Source organism: Pungitius pungitius, unplaced genomic scaffold (assembly GCF_949316345.1).
Source record: "Pungitius pungitius unplaced genomic scaffold, fPunPun2.1 scaffold_101, whole genome shotgun sequence".
NCBI classification, from domain to species: Eukaryota; Metazoa; Chordata; class Actinopteri; order Perciformes; family Gasterosteidae; genus Pungitius; species Pungitius pungitius.
The window spans coordinates 1,075-18,143 of record NW_026909842.1 but is presented as its reverse complement, the minus strand read 5'-3'; the positions used below and the strand labels follow the sequence as shown (position 1 = coordinate 18,143).

At 48.5% G+C, this 17,069-nt stretch overlaps 1 protein-coding gene across 1 annotated transcript; it reads left to right on the top strand.

Annotated features, from left to right (window-relative positions):
* Positions 1-459: 459 nt before the first annotated feature.
* LOC119229100 (partitioning defective 3 homolog B) lies at positions 460-15,188 on the top strand (the record flags this gene model as incomplete). The annotated part of the gene is made up of 5 exons (XM_062560447.1): positions 460-681; positions 4,731-4,825; positions 10,949-11,019; positions 14,331-14,414; positions 15,063-15,188. Coding segments are annotated over exons 1-5 (527 nt in total), but the record flags the coding sequence as incomplete, so codon positions are not given.
* Positions 15,189-17,069: the final 1,881 nt, after the last annotated feature.

Sequence of the window (17,069 nt, the reverse complement as noted above, 5' to 3'; positions counted from 1 at the left end):
CTGTGCCATGTTAGGCTAAACGCAGACTCAGTGCAATACTCAATAGACGGACACACACACACACACACACGCACACACACACGTAAATGCAGATCGGGGAGACGCGCATGGAGGCAGTTGTCACGCAGTAGACACACACTCACTGTCGCAGGCATGCTGGGCTCTTTGGACGTCCTCTATAGCGTCCTCATCCACAAGGTAACGCAGCCAGTGTGTTCAAGGAAAAACGGTCATTTTCAGTGCGCTCAATTATTATTTTGTATTCATTGTTTTTTGTCTCAAAATGTTCATTTGCATTGTACTGCGTCGTGCACTTGATGTGCAGGGAACGATTGGAGTGGTTTTCATTTGAGTGCAAACAGAGAGCGAGAATAAGCTAATTCAAGTTGTGTAAGAAGCTCAGAATTCCTGCTGCTCTGCTTGGATCAAAACTCGTCTCGTACTGGATGAAACAAACAAATAGAATGAATGAGAAGAAATAACCAACTCCAGCTTTTGTCTTTTATCTTTTCTGTCCCCTTTTTTAGCTGATGGCTGTGTATGAGGAGCAGGAAGCCCAGCAGAGGGGCGTGGCCAACACGAGGCCGGCCCCCAGCCCCGACCTCCACCAATCGGAGCTCTCTGTCTTCCAGCCGGCCGCAGGGGGGGAGATCGAAGTCAATTCCTCGGCCCTCAAGTCCAGTGAGTCGCTGTTCATTTGTTTCGTTGGGAAGACTGAATCTTTTCATATGGACACGTTTAAAGAGTTTGACCATTTAGAGCTTGATTTGAAGATTACAGTGGTTGACATTTAGCTCTTTTAGTACTGAATGTTCGTTCGCAGAAGAATTGTGTAATTAAGAAAGTCATTTACAGAGTTTTCCAGAGATTGAATGTACTTGCTCTTTCTCTTGAACAATGAAGAGCAATTACCGTTGACATTAGTTGGGCTTTTGTCGCCACAGCACACTTTTTTTGTGTTTTTTTTTTTGTCCAAAGTAGTATGTTTTTGTTCTTATGACGACATGTTATGAGCCTTCTGCCTCTGAGCCAAATACTCAAGGTATTCCAGTCCTTCCCCTACGTCTCATGAAGACATCAAAGGTGTAGCTACTGCTGCAACGTGAAAACAAAGAATTTCTTCTTAATACTGTTCTGATTTCATCACACCTTGATATGAGGAATAGCCCACAAATCCCTGCTCTGCGTTTCAAAGGTTCACTGACACCTGGTCCAAAGGCTCTTTCAAAAGAGCTCCTCTCACTTAAAAAAGAATAAAAAGATCCCACGGCTGATGTCTAACAGGGGACATGAGATCGGGTGAGGAGGTAGACTGCGAGGCATCATCGGTGACGGCTGGGGGGGGGGGGGGGTCAAGTCCCGAGGCGCCAGTTTGGAAGGATGGATGGATGGATGCAGGGCTGAAAATGAACAATCTGTAAATGGAAACATAAAGGGAAGGAGGACACGATAATGGGGTAATGGCTTAGTGGGCACTGTGCATTCTTATTAGTAACCGTGGGCCAGACGATAGCAATGACGTTAACGTTGAATTACAGTGCAGACAAAGGTCAGGGCGTCACGGGCGCGTTCTGCAGGACGGCGATTACGGCGAGACGAGGACAGCTGACATGTTGTCAGCGCCGTCTCGTGAGACGCAGACCGCGCGCGGCGGGGATGAAAAAGAGACACGACAGGAAGCGGATGTGTAATGTCAGGGGGGGGGGGGGGGGGCGGGACCAGCTCTGATGTCTGCTTACTGTAACGAGGGACAGGCCCATCGGAATGACCTTTCTCTCACCGGTTCCTCCTTTGTCTCCCTTCCTTCGTCCCTCTCTGTCCTACGTGGAGTCAAGTGCTCCTCCTCTCACCGCAGGTCAGCTGATCGCTCGGTTTTTTACGAATCACAGACTCTGGATCAGCTTTCGCCGCCGCCGGGCCATCCATCAAGATGAGCACTTGACATTTCAAAAATAATCTGTCAAGGTTGCTTTCAAAATGGCATTAATGGGCCCAACCAAGTGTGATGAAGCTCATCCATCTACTCTGAGCGGGACATCGGCGAGTTTCTTTACTTTTCCGCCCCGGTTGTTTCTCGACGATGCTATTTAAATGTCCTCGGTCGGCTTGAAGGACGTGACGCGGTCGGCTGGGCTCAAGGACTCCCTCGCCAAATCCCCCAAAAAAAGAATAGTCCTGTGTTCCAAGCCTCTTCTCGTAATAGATCTAATTTCACATATCACTTCTATTACGGCAAAAGTCATGTATCTGGCATCGATACTGCCAGCTTCGTCGTAATTGACATTTCGGCTGGTGTGACCTTCCCGAATGAAGGCGGCCCGGCGCTGCACGATCCAGGCACTGTTAAGGCAGGAAGTTTAGTCTGTTCCAGCGCGGCCGGCCTGTCAGCAGAGATTACTCGTAATGTGTGACTGTCGCGGCAGATTAGAGGCCACGCGGCTCTGGAGACGATCACTGTCAGTGTGAGAAGGTCACGCTCGGGCCTCCATCACTGTCTTATGTTTCCCTTTTCTCCCGCTCACTGCGCCGTCTTCTCCGTGTCCTTCTCCCCCCCCCACCCCCCCTCTCTCTCTGTGTTGACTACCAGCTCACATGAGGTTTCCCACTCGAGTCCCCGAAGGACTCCTACGGACTCTGAAGCAGCAGCAGCAGCATGGCGGTGCTCCTTCAAACCGAAGCATCAGAGGGCCAAAGCGACGCATGATCAGCATTAGAGTGGCAAGACGAGGCCGCTGATTAAAGGCCGCCGTCGAGTGGCGCACTCGGCGGGACTCGTGCGGCCCGCCGTAATTGTTTTCCTGGCTTGAGTCGAGTGTCCGTCGCTCCGCGTCATGTGCGTGAGTCGTCAGAGTAAGAAACGCACCGCTATGAGTAGTAGAGTAGTCTAATGAGCCATGGGCCGGATTCCATTTAGCTGCTCCGGCTTCAGGGTCCAATCGATTGTTCACGCTCTGTCACGCTGTCAGAGCTCTGATTTGATTTGATTTTGAAGGAGGCCATTGTTCCCTTTTGCCCCGACTCCTCCCTCCTCGTGTCTCCTCCTGGCCTCGTCTGCCTTGAGGACATGAGGGGAGGAGACGAGGAAAGGAGTTGAGGATGTTCTAACTGGGGAAACGAGAAAAGCCTCCAGCCCTTCATAGTGCTATTGGTGTATGTGTGTGTGTGTGTGTGTGTGTGTGTGTGTGTGTGTGTGTGTGTGTGGGATCTACTGACTGAATTCGGCCCATACCTGTAGAACACCATTGATCCTGGAATGCCGACGGGCCACTGTTTGACCCCCAGATGGTGGTTGTAAATGATGCTAATGTGCCGTGGGATGCAGACGGCACGTAGCCTCCCTCAGTGGAACATTTCTACCATCTATTATTTCTGCTTTCACGTCTTCTTCGAGGAAGATGATGTTTCACAGCGAAGCGTTATAAAAGCTTTTATTATGCTTTTTAACAGAAGTTATATTTAATGAAGGCTTCTTTCATTTGAATCTTTATTTTCATTGCACTTTTCATCTTGTCACCGCGTCTCCCTGGTTATCTTTTCTTTTGTTTGTTTTGTTTTTCTTCATCATGTGGTCGTGTTGCACGTCGGCTCTCTTTAAAAAAGAATTGATTAGGGCTGTGATGTAATCCATACCCCCCCCCCCCCCCCCCCCCTCCCCCCCGGCCCGTCGTAAGAGCACCAAGGGCCCCTTTTGTGACGATCAATACATGACCCTACAAATATCATTTGGCATGTGTTCTGAGTAGTCTACTCATCTAAAGGTCCCCTCCACCCTCAGCACCACCTCCCTCGTCTCACTCCCAGTGGAGCTATAGAGAGCTTGTTCCTAATGTATATATGGATTGATGGGGCTACATTTCGTGGATGGCGCAGTACAGCGCGCACACACACGTCACGATAACACCTCCGGTAATACAAGTTATTTATTTGCACGGCTTTCATCGGTGTTGACTTTTCCTCCTCCTCGTCTTCCAGCTGCGGCGTGCGTTCATCGGCTTCTGTGATGGTGATGATGGTGATGATGATGATGATGATTTTATGCAGTGGGCCGATGAGTTGCAAATCAGACATTTGGATGCATGGGCGCCGGTGTGTTCCCCCCATGAACCAAGGGGGTCGTCCATCAACTCACATCACAGACGGCTCCGAAACCCCCCCCCTCCCACCTCCGCACTCGGGGGGACGCGCATGCGATCGCAGTTGGGACTTGGGCCGATGTCACGGGGCGCATTGCAACGACGCCGCGGAAATGATGTCCCAACCCGAGAACGTAAAAGTATTCATCTCTCCTCGCTCTTTACATCCTCGTCATCGCTCGCCGGCTTCGCTCTCTCTGTAGCGTGGCGTGACGAGCTCCGGGTCTGTATCCTTGTCATCGGAGAGATTATTATTAGACTTGAATTTAGCCGAACTATGACTCTAAATCAAAATAGCTCAAGCTTTTTTTATTTATTTTTTTTAAAAATCATTCGCGTGAATCCGTGACTCTACTCTGCAGCAGCTCGCCGTGACGCTCGGTCACAGCGCGTCAAACTGAGGCCCACGTGTGACGGAACACAGGAATACGGTTGGAGGTCACTGGCTGTTTTTCTCCTGGATGAAGGCTGCCGATGGCCTCGTATAAACGGGGACAGAAGAAGTTCTTCTGTAAACAGCTCATCTTCTAGAGCAGGCCTCGCGAGGTGAAAATAAACCCCCTCAAAGCTTTGTCCTTGTGTCGTTTGTATCTACAGACACCCCGCTGTTGGTGAGGAGCAGCAGCGACTCGGCCCTCAGCCCCCAGCCGAAAGAGGCCGGACCCCCCCTCGGCGAGGAGGCCCCCGGGGCGGTAAGATACTTTTTACTTCTTTTATTCCACTCGGAGCGTCATTATGGCCTCAGTTCATCATGACTTTTTTCGGGTCTTTGTGTTTTTTTTGGGACCTGGTCAAGTGTTTGAAGCACAAACTTTGGAAGCCGAATAAACAGAAGATTTGACGCATAGCAATGACATTTTCCTCTCGTGTCTACAACAGACTCATCTGGACGTCCTGTATTTGTTTAGTAATGTATTAGTTTTACTTGAATACCTCCCAGTATTTTTGTCTAATGTTTCTTTCATCGAGTCGTATGGTAATCTTTCCTTTTCTTAAAGGTTCAGCTCTTGTAAGATATTGACTGAGCATTATGGATTCTCGTGGGCACTACTGTGCTTTTGTAATCTAATCGGCAGATCGCCATGAAAACTGCTCGTCACATCGATGCTCCCGAGGGGGGTAAGGACTTTGATTTGAATGACCCCGTGGCCTTTTCATCTCGAAGGCTTCCCAGTAACGCTAAGAGCGCAGCGCACTGGTGATGGAGCCTTTCCGTCGTGCTGTTTACTCAGGATAAAAGTATTTTATATTTGGAATGGCAACGTCGGAATCGATGAAGACCACTGGGACGAAGAATAAAAGGGTAAAACAGTTATTTAAGAAAGGTCTTAAATTCCAGCCTATACCTACATAACATAAAAGTGTAAATACATGATTTCAATGCTTATATCAGATATAAGTAGTGATACGAAGTGGCTTTAGCTGCCATGTGGCAGCAGTGTGTTCCCGTGTGTTGATATATACGTGTCAAAAGGTCGGAGGTGAGCGGTGCCCTTTGTCACGTCACGCCCCCCCTAACAAAGATGGATGACTCTCTGCGTTCTTCTTCATCCTTTCTCCCGCTCTTCTTCAAAAGGCTGGAGGCCACATCCTTTCTTCCTTTCTCATCTGCTCCTTCCACCCCCCCCTCACTCCATCACCTATCTCCCTTATTGACGTCTGCTTTTTTTCTCCTTCCTACTTTCCACATCTCGGCCCAAACACTACCCACATTAGTGTTTTGGGTCCGGCTTCTAAACTTGCTTCAAAACCCAGACCCGGGGGCCTGATGTTTAACCTTTGACCCCTGCTGTCCATTCTCTCTTTGCTGAAGTTCAGTCATCTTAACCTGGGGAACCAGTTGCTTCTCTTCATATCTAATCTGCCATCCCTTCCTCGAGTGTTTATCAGATGTTTTTCTGCCTGCTCTTGCACACTTACACACATTGCACATTGGTGTTGTTATGACATCGTTAGTTTCATCTCCCTGTGGCTGGTTGGACTCGACAAATCCCCCAAGTTCACTGGTTGAAGGGACTCCTCGCCTGATTGGACTCTTGAGCCGTCGTCCCAGCGGGACTCCTCGCCGGACAAACATCCCTCCTCGAAAAACCCCGCAGAATAACCTGTTTGCAAGGTTCGGGCCTTCTGGGGGAACAGTTGATTGGCTCTCGGAGGCGTCGCCAGTCCAAACCGAGGCTGAGCACGTGGGCGCCTGTAGATGAGGCCGATGAGCGTGAGGAAGATGTAACGGCGGCATAGGGAAGAACAGCGAGGCGGGGGGGGGGGGGGAAGTCCGCCGAGCATTCGTGGCTTCTCTAATTTTCAGCCCTAAGCACAACAACACCGTGCAAGCGAGACGCAGTTGAGCAGGAATGAAGCCCGGATGGTCACTGAGAAATATCTACTCCATCCACAGCGGGGGGGGATGTAGATCGTGCCGTTGTTGGCCCACCTTTCAATTACTCGCGTCTTTGCTCTGGTTTCGCCGCACGCCATCAATCCCGCGGCTGTCAATGTGAAATATTACGGGGGGGGGGGGGGGGGGCTCAATTACACAGTAGGGCTGTCGCGTGCAGCTGGGTGCTTTCTATGGCGGTGTGCCTGCATGGTAGCCCAGCAATCTCTTCATTACGGTTCCTCACGTTCCCCGTCTCGGCTTACGCGCAGCGTTACAGCTGTGGCGAGTTGTTTAGATCGTTTAAGTAAGTCCCCTTTAAATATATATATATATATATATATATGTATATATATATATGTGTGTGTGTGTATGTATTGATGACAAAGCTCAAGGCTTCGATCAGATCCGGTTCAAGCCTCCGCCGCTTTGTGAATGTAACTCACTACTGCAAAAAGTGTGTAAGTCGCCATTATTTTGGAACGAGGCCGATTCCCGGACCCGCTCCGCTCTGTGTCAGGACTCATTGCACATTTTTCATTTCACGCAGAAACCCGCTGTCATGTTGATGGTGGCATCGGGTGACTGTACGGTACAAAGCATCGCTCTATTAACACGCGCTTTCATTTGAGAATAGACTAGCGCTGTTCCCCGTGTTCCTCCTCGGTGTCGAAGTGATGAACGGCGCCTGGTTCCTCTCCTCTTCCTCACGTGTCTCCGTCTTCATTGCGCCTCACTCCCTCACAGGTCGGCCTCCTGCCTACCAGCCGGCTTCAGATGGAGCTAATGGCTCCGGGTAATTGTTCAAATTGTCACTTGGCCTTTCGGCGAGAGCGATGAGGGGGAGAAAGTACTCTTCTTGCAGTAATTCTCCGTCTTTCTCTTCTCTCTCCGTCTCCTCTCCCACTCCCCCGTCCTCCTGCTCTATTTCATCTCAATCCGGCAGGATTTACTGGTGCGGCTCGTCCGCTCTAAATGCCAGTTCACAAACGAGTGCGGTGCGGCTTCCGCTTCTTCTTCTTCTTCTTTTCACTCACACGCACAGAAGGCACAACGCGCTGGGTTGAGGGTTGCCGCTTCTTAATCAGGCTGGGAGTATTTGTTCCCGTTGTAGAATACTACTGGGACTAATAAAGACGGCTTATTTGTGGTGCTACACCTGGGTGTGTGTGTGTGTGTTTGCACATGCACGTTGGTCAGAACACGCGTTTCCTCATCTACAGAAGTGAACTAATATTCACGAATATGATATTTAACACTCACTTTATCGGTTCCTCATTTGAACGGAAAGCGGAGAATGAGACGCTTCTACGTGAAATTACACTTTTACGCTTAAACTGATTACCTAGATATCAGCCATTGTTGTTCTAAACCAATACAATCATTTATTTCTAGATTTATTTAATTGCAAAATGAGATTTTTTTTAATGTGTGTCTCCCTTACTTGTCAAACACACATTCATTTCAGTCCATTAGTTACTTCCCCAAAGATAAAATAACTTAGGTTTATCTCTCTCACACACACACACACGTATGCAAGCACGTAAGCACAAACCCGCCCAGCGTGCATTACATGAATTGATCATACGAGGAAGGAACACTTTGCTTGATTGTTTATTCTGTAATTAGCAATATCACTAATAGTTCCCTCATTTTATCCACTTTCAAGCAATTATTAGATTGGGCCGAGAATACTAAGAGCATGCGGCCCGTTTAATATAAGCGTCGTTATTCAAGGTAGGATTATCCATCATTGAGTTAAAATGGAAATTCTGCTTCTCTTGTTCTGCAGTTTTTTGGAAGGCCGCTAATGCTCACAAGTATCGATCCAGCTGTCCAAGGTCGGCAGAATAATGAATTCATTGTTTTCACTCAAGTTGTCCTCGAAATATTTCTATAAATCACTGTCATTTAACAGATATATTTAGTTATTCCTACGCTTCCTTTTGAACACTTTTCTTTATAGGGCGATTTGTAACACTACTTGAAGCAGCATTATTAATAATCCCCTGTTGGTACGTGCGATTGTGAAATGTGTTCATGTTGATAGTTAGTTAGCTGCTAGTTTTAAACACAGTTTGATTCATTAAGTTACTTGGAGAAAGTCTTAAGATGCTGTTCTATCAAAAATAGTACAGATATCTCTAAATATAAATACATCTGTAACATTTCAAAGTTGGCATGAATAATGAGACTCATTAATTTGTTCACGTTCATTTACTTGTTCTAAATTACCCTTTGATAAGTAGCCTACATTGTTGGCCTTTTTAATTTATATGTTGCTCTTCAGCAAGAGAGAGACTATCACAGTTATTAAATGAGACATACAATTAAGCACCAAAGGCTTTCCAATTACCTTATGAGTGGCTATTGTTGTGACAAAGGGGTTAGGAAAATTAATGTTACCTGTCATCCTCTTAGTAATTAGGCTCACATGACAGCATCTGCAGCTCGGCCCGACTAATTGATTTCCAAGCCCCGAACCCCAAACATATGGCTACAGGATCCGCGGCCTGTCACTCACTGCTGCTCCCCGTCTCACCTCCGTCCCGCTCTCCTCCCCAGCCTCCCCCCACATTCCTCCTTTCACCTCCACAGCTGCTGCTGCTGCTCCTCCGAGGCGCCCCGGACCCTCGCCCGCCCGCCGACATTTCCCTCCTCGTCGCTCATGACTCCCTCTTTGCTCCCTTCTTTCCTCCTCTCTCCCGTCCTCCGACAGGCTGTGGGGGTCACGCGGCAATACGGCGGGAGGTCAGAGGTCAGAGGTCATGTTAAAAGTCCATTAGTGCAGACTTCTAACATTGAGCCTCATTGACCTGCGCGTGTCTGCCCGCGTGCTCTCTCTCTCTCTCTCTCACTCACTCACTCACTCACTCACTCACTCACTCACTCACTCACTCACTCACTCACTCACTCACTCACTCACTCACTCACTCCAGATATTCTGGTGCTAAGATCAGGACAAGGTTCATGTATTTTATACGCCGCAAATCAAGCTTTGGGCAATTTGTGCTTTACATATTTATGTGAAATAGTTTTTGATATAGAGATAAAATGAAATGCAATCAATCGTATGAAGTCAACCAGAACCAGGACACATCACAGCAAGAACAATGGTTCATTAATTGGCTCTTTTGTTGCCATTTTTCTATTTTTTTTTTCTTACTATAGCACGCAAAGTCAGCCTGCAGAAATATGGATGTACAATGTTTATACACCAAAAAAAAGTTTTGTGATTTATGAATTGCTCAATGTTAATGTGTGTGTGTTTTTTTTTCATTAGAAGATATAAGAGGGTGGAATCATTTGAGGTCCAATAGCTAGTGATTCTAGATTATTTATTATTCTCATCTTTTAATTCAACAAACCAATCTGCTCTTTTTGGCAAACCCTTTTTTTTATTGCTGTAGCATCACCAAGCCTTTGTGCAGCGAGCTCTCTGATTGGCTGCTCACTGATCTTACTTAATAGTTAACCTCAGGAACACATTTCAAAGGAGCATTTAAACGGATAAACCCTCAATGGTTTTAATTTGAAATACAGCAGCTAGTGGGGGAAAAAGCAGCTGGCCGAGAGGTGACAGAAGGACGTTGGGTCTCTACTGACCAGTGAAATCAATACCTCTCCTCCGTGTGGTCTAAAAACTGAAACCCATCAGCCAAATGTCCAAACGTGCGTCCTGCCCTGGGGAGGCGTGACGTGTGACCGCTCCGCATTGAGCTCGGCACATGTTCTCCACACAGTGTTAACTGGAGCAGTGAATGCATCATTCCCACAAGATGCTGTCACACGTCGGGTTTTAGATGATTAATCATCCCTTCACCGCTGGGCATGCGACCTCGTCGCCGTGGAGATCACCTCTCCGCGTCTTTGACATCAACACACGTCATTCACTCACACACACACACACACACACACTCACTCCTACACACCAGTCACGCAACCCCTATGTCAGTGTATTAAGTAATTATTACAGCTCCCTTGGCTCACATTTACACTTCTTTCTCACACCTCTCCCTCTCTCTCTCGCTCTCTCTCCCCCTTTCTTGGTTGCCATGCCAAGTGACATTGTTATTTATTACTGCTTGGCAACACTGTCTTATTACCTTCACATATTAATTGCTGTTTGTACATCATCCGTCCATCAATTGAGCGGCTCCCTCGCTCATCGCTTCACTCATCGGTGTCTTCTTTCCCCTTTGTGCGTTTTCTCCTCTCTCAAATCGCAGCGACTCCCACGTTGGGTGAGGAGCGTTTTCCAGGCAAAACGCTCGATCCTTCCGCGTGTCTCTCACTATTCACTTGATCCCCCCCCCCCCCCCCCCGTTCACCTTTCGTCCCGCCGTAAAGTCTTCTTTTGTGCCGCCTGAGCTTGTTTTGCTCTTCTTGCGGTCGCTCGGCGGCTAACGGGAGGATGTTCTGTGTGTTTTTCCTGCAGGCCGCCGTTCCTGCTGGGGAGAGGCAGGCGGGGGCTGACCGACCCCAAGGCCAACACACCTCCAACGGCAGGTCAGTGTGCGCAAATTTATTATGCAGCTTATTGAGCGTGCATGCTTGTTGATGTTTGTGTGTGTGCGTGTGTGTGTGTCCTACTTTCCCTTCATTAAAGCAGTATCCTCATCCAGATCAAGGCCTTCTGCAGTTATAGTTAGTGTAAAGAAGCCCCATCATTAGCCCACTACAAAGGACTGCAGAAACGGGGTCAGGGTCACACAAAAACAAACACACACACACACACACACACAAGCATGCAGACTTGTGTAGCCTGCCTTTCATACACACACTTGCAACATTTTTTTTGTTGCAACTGAACACAGAACACACATGCATACGCTAATGAGGCCGGCTTAATGAAGTGGTACTGGTGTCTCCTTTGGGCCTTGTAATTGTGTGTGTGTGTGTGTGTGTGTGTGTGTGTGTGTGTGTGTGTGTGTGTGTGTTTTTCCAGTGTGATTGGGGCAGGCTCACACAGCCCTACAGAGTGATGAGGGATGCTTACCATATCCATTGATATTCCTTCTTCATGTTAGCACCGTCCCGTCGTCCCCCGCCAACCGATTTCAATAATGGGGATAAAATGCTGATTTTGTTTACAGCATGTTATAATTGTGCGAGTTGTTGTGTGTTCACCGTCGTGCCGTCTCCCCATCTCACAGGATGTGCACTGACACGTAACCCACAGATTTTTTTCCCGTCAGTCGCCCCGGCGAAAGGGGAAATGTAATTTCTATATTTCTCATTTACATCTCGTCACTCAAAGCTCCCTCTCAGACCAAAAAGCACAAGAGTTGCCCTCTCATAAACCCACGACCCAACCAAGGTCACTCTGGGTCAGCGTGACTACTGCCGCACCGAGGCGTTAAATCTGAGAGGCCGTTGCGTCACTGAGCGGCGTGCGTTTGACGCCGTTGACCCTTAATGGAAAGTGTGTTGCTCTTTATTTCAGAGGGGTGAATCTGGGGATTTAATCCAGTTAACTCATAAATACTAGAACAAAACTATATGTAGTTAACCTGTGGAGCGCAGCGAGAGAGACGTTTGTGTGTGTGTGTGTGTCTCCATAGCAACCAGCTGCCCAGACAGAGATCAGATCACACACACACGGACACTACAGGCGATGGCGGGCAGCCGGTCCCCAGAATACACCACGAGAAAAAGCTTAATGGAGTCACATGGTACGCGACGGTTCAATGCAGTAGATGTAAAGATCATTACTTAAGACGCAAACATTTGCTTCATTTTCTCAGGAACATATTTTATTTTTTTTGCACCCATCATCTGATGTTCACGCTCTCGCGCCCGCAGACCGTCCCAGCTGTGAGTAATGTACAAGTGATGTAATGGTTTTTGTAGTCGCCGGGAAACGATCCTTGAAATTGCAAAAATGTCCAAAATGAGAGAAGGAATGCGGCCATAAATACGGGAACAGCCAAACCTACGTTAAATATGAACGCGTGAGTGTAAAGCTACAGCCATAAAACCAGTAATGGCTGATGGTAATTTTACCCACGCAGCAGTGTGCGTTTCATGGTTTATTGGAATAGCATCATAGCCATCGGGCCGTGCTTTCTCTGTGATGTCGGGATGCGTTTGAGGAGGCGAGGGAGCTTCAGTGGATGCCGACGGGACGCTAACAGAGAAAATTAATATAACGCGATATTAATAATGACAACACGTCAATCAAAATAGTAAACCTACATGTTCTCGTCGTTTATTCTGTGAGGCGTTTTCCCACATTGACCCCGAGCAGCGTTGGGGTTTCACTCCCGCCATCTTCGGAGCTGTGCAGCTCGGAGGGAAAGGGACATGACGACTGAGGAGAGGGTTGAGCGGGTGAAATGCAGTGAGAGGGGGAGAGTGGGTTGGTAATGCACTTCTTCCCTTTTTCTCTGTTATTTTCTGCTCTTTCATAGCGGGGATCAGTGAAGTGGCAGGTGGATAAAGAGAGCACCTGCTCTCTTCATCTCTCTCTCTCTCTCTCTCTACCTCGCTCTTTTCCTCATATCTCACCCGTTTTGTCTCTGTCTCACCTCCACTTCATTCTTTTTTTTTTTTGCTCGGCAGCCTGTCATACATCTCAAACAAAAAGTAAAAAAGGAAACGCAAATGGATCTCAAGTGCTGTGCGTGCATGCGTGCGTGTGTGTGTGTGTGTTAGAGATCAGAGGAACAACAACAGGAAAGGATAAAGGCTGGATGTTTTTCATCCTCTCACATTAATGCTGTTCATTAGCCGTGTCTCATTTACGCCCTGCCTCCTCCATCCTTTGTTTCACTGTATCTTCCTTCTCGCCTTGTCTTCCCTTGTTCTCCCATCGCCTCTGTCGTCTCCCTCCAATCCGCTTTCTTCTCATCTTTCCCCCATCCTGACATTTTGTGCATTGATATCCTAAGAGGAGGAACCCTATGGACCTACTTTTCGTCTTTAGCATTTAGCTCGAAGCACTCTGAGCGCGTCTTTGACATCTGCAAACTAAGAGGCTCCGCCTTGCAATCAGCCACCGCACGTTGTTGATAATTAGTGTGTAAGTTGTCTTATTCACTACCACGCATTCTTTCATCCTTTTTCATCCTTTTTCTCCATCCTCGCCTGCCGCTCATCCGTCGCTCCTTCTGCTTCTCGCAGTGCCTTTCGTCCGAATCTACTCAAATGGATGGAGAGGGATAACTTGTTTATGCACTTTGCACAACCACCCCCCCCCCCCCCCCCCCAACTCTTCCTCCCCTCTCTGCAGTTCATCAGCAACTGTACAGCTGTTGGCTCATGACTGTTTATAGAGGGAGGGGGTTAGAACTAAAGACTACAGAAACTAAAAGAACGCAGGCAGCATGGAGAAGGTCAGGGGAGGATTAATGGCTGTGCTCTGATAGATAAACTAATCAAACAAACAAAGACTTCCACACACATTCAAACAGAGTGAAAGGCAGTCACACTGGAATGATCCAAGCGAGACGTGGGGGTGGGGGGGGGGGGAGAAGCCGGAGATGAGTGACAAACAAACCTTTGGTCGACTCTGAATCGAACAGCGCCGCCGCTTCCTCTGAGGCCCTGAGCTCGCCCTCTCTGCGGCGCGGCCCCCACCTCGCCACGTCGCGGTTCGATGGCACCTTGTCGTCATTGTGTGTCTTCCACACACACACACACACACACACACACACACACTCAGCGTTGCGTAGAGGACAGACGTCAAAGCATCCCTTCGTCCGCCCCATTGCACCTGTGTTGTATCGGAGTAAACTAATGTTACGTCTTGTTCCCCCCCCCCTCCTGATGTGTGTGTGTGTGTGTGTGTGTGTGGGATTAATTTTTTGTGCGTTTAGCCTGACTAGAACAGTGGAGATCCTGGGAGACGACAGTCCATTAGGAATCCATGTGGTTCCATACAGCTCCTCACTCAGTGGCCGGTAGGTTGCATCCACACACACACAAACACACACACACACACTAATTAAAAGATACACACAACAGAGATCTGTACAAGCCCTAATTCTACCCTTCAACCTCAGAAGGCATTGTCTGTATACCAGCTACCACACCTCCCTCAGTTGTATTCTCGTAATCCTGTTATGTATTTGTCAGGAATTCTTCACCCAGGTGAGACACTGTTCGCACACACACACACACACAGAGACACACACACACACAGACACACACAGAGTGGATAACTGCACAGCTCTGCAGGGCTTCTCTCTGGGCGACAGTCAGACGGTGGATGGGGTTTTCCTAAAGTAAAGCGGGAGGAGCTTTCATTGCTATTCTTCTGACTCACCTGACCCTGTCAATCATCCCCTTAACCCCCCCCCCCCACCCCCCCCTCACACCCCACCTCCTTCTGTCCTTTCCTGTCCAATCCTCCCTGTTCCTCAATCTTGTTCGGCCCTTGACCATCACCTCTGAACCTGCTTTTGTCCTCTGGCAGCAGAGTGTGTCAACACCTCGGTTCAGTTCAGAGGCCATTTTGTTGAAGACGACCATGAGGAGGGAGGGTTCGGTCCAGAACGCCATCTGACACCACCCCCCCCCCCCCCCCCCCCCCATTTCTCTCCCGGCAGGTCGCTCGGCCTGTACGTCCGCGGCGTGGAGGAGGAGAGCCGCTCGCAGAAGGAGGGCTTGTTTCGAGAGGACGAGTGCATCGTCATGATCAACCACACCGACCTGATGGACAAGACGTTCAGCCAGTGAGTGCATCGCTGCCTCGGGGGGGGGGGGGGGGGGGGGGATGTGGGGGTTTAATGTTTCTATAGCAACGCGCTGCGGGAATGCTCTGATTTTCTGATTAGTTGACAGGCCTCTCTATAAAGTCCCTCGTTATAGATTGCTCACATATTCGTTCCCCGGAGGGAGGGGGGGGGGGGGGGGGGGGGGCAAGCTGTTTTCTTGCAGAATCACAAATCCAGGTAAACAAAGTCGCTCCTCGTGTCGGTCCCGGCTCTCACAATAAAAACGCTGTTTGCGGCGGATCATACTTAATAATGCCGTAACAATAGTTTTGGATTTCTACTGGGGAAAAAACAACAACTTATTTTCAACTTTATTTCCTGGCCTTTGTTGTCCCCCCCCAGCGGGGGCTCGACCCAGTGCAGGTCTGCGACCTTACTCGGGGTACGGGGTGAAAACCCCTTGAGCTGTTAAAATGTAAATGTGTGCTTTGGATGGAATAAGGGTAAATAAGACATAGGATTCACAGACGTGTCCTTTACATAAACATAATCTGAGGGAATAAACTGGGTTTAAATGCGTCAGAAAGCGTTTGTAATCTGGCCCGTCTTTGCCTTTTGTGTGCGTCTCCTCTCCCTCCCCATTGTCGGAGGGGTTTATGTCGCTGCTTCACTGCCATCGCACGGAACAAAGGGAAAGACACTTGGCAGATGTTTCCGGAGAGAGCCTCGCTTCCAAGTCCATCCGCCTGTGTGCGAGTGTGTGTCTGTGTGCGTTTTTTTGTTGCCCGGCTCTGTCCCCGAGATTCATCCGAGACCAGATGTTTCGGAGTGGTTTTCTCACTGTGGACCCCCACCCCCTACCCCCCCGAATTTGAGGATGTAACGTGATTATAGAGCATTACAATGACAAAAGGCACACCTGTAAGTACGATCCAGCACACAGATTACAAGGTGTGGATGTCCTAATGATTACGCCACGTTACCATGTCCACGTCCAGCCTGCTAATGCGATTAGGTGAGAGGCTTTTTTATGCCGTACTGTAGGTAAATGGATTATTTACGCCCGGAGGGGTTTGCACCTATTGTTCAAAGATGGGGGTCAGTCTCTCACAAAACACCAACCCACACACACACACACACACACACACACACACACACACACACCTGCATGTAAACAAAGGAACATTTCAATATGAATAAAGCAACTAGTCCTTTTTTTGTGTGACAACGCCAGGCCTTCTCTTAACACGGCCAGTTTTTGTGTGTGATCTTACTCTCTCACACACACACACACACACACACACACACACACACACACACACACACACACACACACACACACACACACACACACACACAGACCCCCATTGTCCCAGCTTGGCAGCTGTATTGAGGTAGCCTGCTTGATTAGAATATCTCTTTTAAAGGAGCCTCGACACATTGTCCAGCAAGGAACAATGAGGATAATATCTGCATGATGCGTGCACAGCAACACACACGCATACATCTTACACATCTACTGTCATTGTACTGTACTGCGCTCTTATTCACTGAAATCCCTACAAAGGGTCTTTCAGAAAAGGTGTGGCTCGACACGGGCACTTTGGGGGGGCTAGCGTGTTAAATCCAGCGGGAGGCCAGAGACGAGACGACCAGACCACCCATCCTCAAACACCCAGGAGCCAGCCTCGTTATCCACAGAATCCTTTGCACACAGAATGATGTCATCGGGTCCGTGCTGTGATCAGTGACAGGTCTAAAAGTTATTTGCACCTCTGCATTAGTCATTTGCACCCTGTGCTTTGTTCGCTTGTTTGTCTCCCTGTGAAGTTTTGGTTCATTTAAATATAACCAAGCTTCTTTATCCACCTCCTAAACACACAGAGATGTAGTTTCACG